The sequence below is a fragment of the Tupaia chinensis genome, unplaced genomic scaffold, assembly GCF_000334495.1.
Source record: "Tupaia chinensis unplaced genomic scaffold, TupChi_1.0 Scaffold000628_1, whole genome shotgun sequence".
NCBI classification, from domain to species: domain Eukaryota; kingdom Metazoa; phylum Chordata; class Mammalia; order Scandentia; family Tupaiidae; genus Tupaia; species Tupaia belangeri.
The window spans coordinates 3231962-3237610 of record NW_006160148.1 but is presented as its reverse complement, the minus strand read 5'-3'; the positions used below and the strand labels follow the sequence as shown (position 1 = coordinate 3237610).

At 53.6% G+C, this 5649-nt stretch overlaps 1 protein-coding gene across 1 annotated transcript in view; it reads right to left on the bottom strand.

The window, feature by feature from the left end:
• The window catches only part of ARID1A (AT-rich interaction domain 1A), a 69551-nt gene that overhangs the window by 6486 nt on the left and 57416 nt on the right, over positions 1–5649 (bottom strand). The window contains exons 12-18 of the mRNA XM_014591965.2: positions 3209–3416; positions 1992–2124; positions 1663–1835; positions 1167–1317; positions 952–1086; positions 770–866; positions 23–130 (exon numbers count right to left, since the gene is read on the bottom strand). Coding sequence (XP_014447451.1) covers positions 23–130; positions 770–866; positions 952–1086; positions 1167–1317; positions 1663–1835; positions 1992–2124; positions 3209–3416 — 1005 coding nt within the window. The remainder of the gene's footprint in view (positions 1–22; positions 131–769; positions 867–951; positions 1087–1166; positions 1318–1662; positions 1836–1991; positions 2125–3208; positions 3417–5649) is intronic.

Genomic DNA, 5649 nt, shown 5'->3' with positions numbered 1-5649 from the left:
GGGGGGGGGGGGGGGGCCGCGCCGGCTGCTGCGGCTGCCCCTGCCCGGTGCTGTACGGCACGCTGTACATCTCCCCTTCGTGCCGCTTGGCAGGAGGGCCGTACGTGCCGTCCATCGGCCGCTTGTAATTCTGAGGCAGAGATAAGAAGAGAGGGTGTTAATATTCTTTTTTTTTTTGAGAGATTTTTGCTATAGGGCGCGTGCGCTTGCCAAACAGACAGAGAGAGACAGAAAGTGAGAAATTACCCCCCAGGGGAGATGGTCACGCCGTAATCCCTTCTCCTCCATTCTCCTCTTGGGATCTTGGGCACGCATGCACACACGCCCAGCGTGAATTTAAGCCACCGGGTCCGGGACGCGAACCACGGTCAACTACATGGGAATCCAGCGACATAGCCATTACACTAACTGCTGGTCCCAGGGTGTTAATATTCTTTACTGGGAGACACAAAACCCCACGAATGCCAAGACGGCCACAAGCAGACACATGCTTGGTTTACTTCTGTCCTAGGGAAGGCAGGGCACGGACTCCAAGGATGCACAAGAAGCACCTCTGTAAGTCATCTTTTTTTTTTTTTTTTTAAAAGGATTATCTGACTTTGTTTACTTATTGGGGACATGGCTCTTTAGGTGACACTGGTTTGTCACCTAAAGCGTTTGAGAACACCCATTATCTAGAGGGGACCTCTCCAACATCCACAGGTGGGACTGGCTGCTGCTGGCTCTTGGGGGCCCCGTGTGCCAGTCCACTCCCAAGTGGCCACGTCACCTGCTGCTGCTGCTGATACATTGTTGTCTGCTGGCTGGGGAAGGGGCTGCCGGAGGGGGTGCCTTGGGTGGAGAACTGATTGCCATAGGAATCATGTCTGCAGGAGGGAGAGAAACACAGGATCAGGGAGGGCAATGGCAAAGCGCGAAAGCGCGAGGGCACGGAGACCAGGCTTTCCTCACCGTGGCTGCTGCTGCTGCTGCTGTGGGGGGTAGCGGCTGGGAGAGTACATCCCCGAGTCTGGGTTGGAAGGCAGGAGGTTAGGCTGCGGGGCCCCAGTGCCCATGTTTCCCTCGGGCCCGATTCCAGGCTCCGTCCTAACAGAATTGGAAAAGCAGATTGAGCCCCACTACAGCTGAGGGCTGGTGGGGGTGGCCAGAGCAGGGGCTCTGCTTACCTCACTCTGTCGTAAGGACCTCCATAGGGGTAGTGCTGTCGTGGTCCCATTGCCACATTTCCGAGCCCAGGGCCTGCAGCACGGCTGTAGGGGTCACCCATCCCACCGTTGGGGCCCTGCCCTGAGGACATGAAGGGATCGCTCCCTGGAGCTGAGTGCAGAGAGCAAGGCAGTAAGCAAAGGCAGGTGGGTAAGCCCAGACCTACGCCCTGCCTGCTCCTCTTCAGGGTTCACATTTGTTCTTACGGCTTCCTGCTAGGTCAAAACAGACCTGAAGGGGTCCTAACAGGCACTTGTTCAGGGGTGCAAGGAGAGGCCAGGGAAACGGACAGGGAAGGCAGGGGTGGGGTAAAGGGACAAAGAGGGAGGATTAGATAAGGCAGTTAAGTCAGGAAATGCCTTATTTCAGAGGACGGTCTGAGCTACTCCCAAGCATACGCCCCCCATTCCTTGACCCCATCTTCAAGGGTCCAAGGTCAATACAGCAGTTGGTCACCTTTCCTCATGCTGCCATAAGGGTCCTTATTTGGCTCGTAGGACATGCGCCCCATCATGTCAGAGGTATTCATACTGGGCTGGTACCCAGGGTTTGGAGTCATGGAATTCCGCTTCTGGAATGTGGGGTCACTTCCATCAGGAAAGGCATCCTGGATCCCAACCGAATTGCTCCTGCTCCAGAAGTGAGGAAGACCAATCAAACCCCAAACAGACCGATCACTCTGCTGTCATGCAGGACATGTAGGAGTCGCTGGCCAGGCCGGCAAAGGAACTCCCACGCACTTGTCGGCAGGACCCTCAACCCCCTGCCCCTGCTCCTAGCCTTACCTCATGCCTGGCAAGGGGGGGATCTGACTGTGAGGTGTGGATGCTGGAGTTGGTGGCTTCAGATCTCCTCCTTCCGCCATGGAGCTGCTGGTTGACTGAGGAGTCTGTGGCCCCTGCATTGATCCTGACCCCGCTGTGGAAAGACAGACAGCGTGAGAGTTCTCTGGTGGGACAGTGTTGAACTCAGAAATACACAGACTCCGCAGTAACTCTCTGGAAAAAGGACTTCTGACAGGCCTTTAAAGCCCTGATCACCCCTGTCAGCAGGGGATCCGTAAGTGAGGTCACAAAGAGGATCTGAGGGTTGAGGTGCACCTTGCATTCAGCAGAGTGACGTGCATGACATCACCGTGCCTGTGACGCCTGAGTCACTGCCTGCTTCCACGGCTGCTTTTCACTTCTCTGAAGTGACCTGTCTGACCTATTAAGACACTTTAACACTTGTGCTCCCAGAGACTCTGAAACCCGGGGCTACAAGGGTCCACCTTACACCAAACCTTGGGTGCACTTTAGGGGCCCAGGAGTTCCTACTCTCACACGTCCAGCAGTGTCATCTCTCGGGTTCAAACGTTCCTCTAAGCTGATGGGCACAGAACCGCCAGCAACCGATCTTTCCACCAGTCCCTGTTCTCAGCAGCAGGTACCCCACCGCGCTGGCCTCCCCAGCTGGTGAGTCATCTCATGCAGCATGACGCCCTCCGAGGTCAATGCCGGGTCACATGTGTTTACACCCACCTCCCAGGCGCCCTAGCCTTTTTCCTTCCCCACGCTCCTGAGGCCCCGGCCCCTCCAGAAAAGGAGGGTGGCAGATGCACTCTCATCAGAGAGCTCCATTCATACCCCTTCCCCGCCCCCTCCTTCCCATTCATTCCCATCTCAGCTCCCTAGGGAGTTGGGCTCTAGTCTGAGCTGCATTCTAAGGTGCTGACATCAGCGGCCGAGCTCCCAGATGGCCTGGCTGCTATTTGTCAGTTTCCCCCACTCCTCTCTGTCCCTCCCACTCACTAGTTTACAAACATTTGGCAAGATGCCAGGTGCACAACGAAAATTAGAACTCAAGAGCTGCTACCGAGGACTTCCCAGTGCCCGCTCGTTAGCCTGCCAGCCTGCCAAGGGCTGAGCACACGACCTGGCATCGCCTACTGCTGAGGCAGACACCACCGAAGATGGAGCCAGGGCCAGGCCTGCAGCCTCATGGGCTGCTCACCCATCCTTACCAGGAGAGGGAGGCTGGATCTTGGGTTGGGACTTCTTGGAATCAGCAGCTGCAAAGATGTCCGGGGGAGGGTCTTCTCCCCGTTCAATCTTGCACTCGAAGGCATAGAGACACTGGATATACTGCTTTTTCAAGGAGCTGGCAGCACTACTAGATGTGCCCACGTTGAGGTTGGTCGCAAGTTCCCGCCATTTTTTGTTCTTGTTGACCTGTACAAGCAACCGGAAGAGTCAGGGTGCCTCTGCGATCCAAGCCTCAAACCCCATCAGGCTGCAGGGAGTTCACCCCTCTGGAATCAGTCCTTGGATAACTGTAGCCGTTAGGCCTGGTCGGTGGGTAGTCCACAACAAATGCGGAATCTGTGGCTGGCTTTGCTCTACCCTCAGCATGCTCCACTGCAACTATCGAACAGACAGTGTTTAACGGCAAATCTCACATTCTGGTCTTCGCTCTACATGAATGTACTGCTGAAAAATGGTGTACACATCACTTTCAGATCCAAATCCTATTTTAAATGCACTAATAAAACCTAACATCTTATAAATGGAGACTCTCGTGGTAATGTCAACCCTACCCTGTTTGACTTAGTTTAACAAACAAGATTTCCACCTCTTGCTTTTTCTCAGTGTGGGACAGAATGCAAACCTGACATTCCTGTGCTTCTGCTGTATCTTAGTGACAGAACTACAGGCCCCTCTCCCTCACCAGTCACTGCTCGGACTTCTTGTGCATCTCGTTAGCAGCCTCCTTTCCTAAGCTTCAGAACACACTGACCAAGGCACTTCCATAAAGTAATAGTTTTGTACTCTAGTTGGACAGGCCTCCTTTTCTTTAAGTATTCTTTTCTTTTTTTCTTCCAATTGCCTAAGGGCGCATATGCTCTCCACAGTGAGCCAGAGAGAGAGACCCCTAATGAGGCATGGTCATGCTGTAATCCTTTTTCCTTCGTTTCTCCAACCTGTTCAGGTTACAGGCACATGTGCACTCACGCCTGGCAGGTTTATCAAGCCGCTGGGACTGAGATCCGAACCACAATCAGCCACGTGAGGTCTGGCTCCCTTAACCACTAGGCTATGGCTGGCTCTTTGAGTACTCCCATGCTCATTCATCTACCATATGGTAAGCCTGCTCCCCATGTGTCCTAGGAACACTGGCTTTTAGTACTGGTCCACAAAGGACGTTCAATAGGCTGTGGTAACAGGACTCAAACTCACAGAGAAAGCTCCGACAGGGATAGCCAGGGCAAAGCGGAGGTGACCAGGAATACTTCCTGGAGTAGGTAAAACGGGACGAGCTCGCTAACTGGAAGATGGGCCTATGCTCTGGGGCTCCTCCCGTACTTCATCCTAGGCTGACTGAACCCAGAAGCCTGCCCAATCAGAAGTATGCCAAACCTAACTGAATGCCCTGCTCTCCTGCAGGAAGAACGGCCCCTCTCCCTCACCAGTCACTGCTCGGACTTCTTGTGCATCTCGTTAGCAGCCTCCTTTCCTAAGCTTCAGAACACACTGACCAAGGCACTTCCATAAAGTAATAGTTTTGTACTCTAGTTGGACAGGCCTCCTTTTCTTTAAGTATTCTTTTCTTTTTTTCTTCCAATTGCCTAAGGGCGCATATGCTCTCCACAGTGAGCCAGAGAGAGAGACCCCTAATGAGGCATGGTCATGCTGTAATCCTTTTTCCTTCGTTTCTCCAACCTGTTCAGGTTACAGGCACATGTGCACTCACGCCTGGCAGGTTTATCAAGCCGCTGGGACTGAGATCCGAACCACAATCAGCCACGTGAGGTCTGGCTCCCTTAACCACTAGGCTATGGCTGGCTCTTTGAGTACTCCCATGCTCATTCATCTACCATATGGTAAGCCTGCTCCCCATGTGTCCTAGGAACACTGGCTTTTAGTACTGGTCCACAAAGGACGTTCAATAGGCTGTGGTAACAGGACTCAAACTCACAGAGAAAGCTCCGACAGGGATAGCCAGGGCAAAGCGGAGGTGACCAGGAATACTTCCTGGAGTAGGTAAAACGGGACGAGCTCGCTAACTGGAAGATGGGCCTATGCTCTGGGGCTCCTCCCGTACTTCATCCTAGGCTGACTGAACCCAGAAGCCTGCCCAATCAGAAGTATGCCAAACCTAACTGAATGCCCTGCTCTCCTGCAGGAAGAACTCGGAGTCAGGGACGATGGCAGGGATAAGCCCAGGTCACCTCAGAAGCCTTCCATGGCTTTGCTTCCCACGCCAGTTACGTGGCAGTGTGCACGTGTCTCGTTTTGTTTTGTTTTCCTTTGTGGGGGAAGGGAATAAAGCCGAAAGGAGAAGGAATTCATAACTGACTGTTGGCTGGCTTCATTCCAATCACTTTCTTTTCTGCTAGTGACAGCTGTTTTCCTTTTCTGACTTAGAAGGTTTGGAACAAGTCCCTCCCTGTCACACCCCCACCCC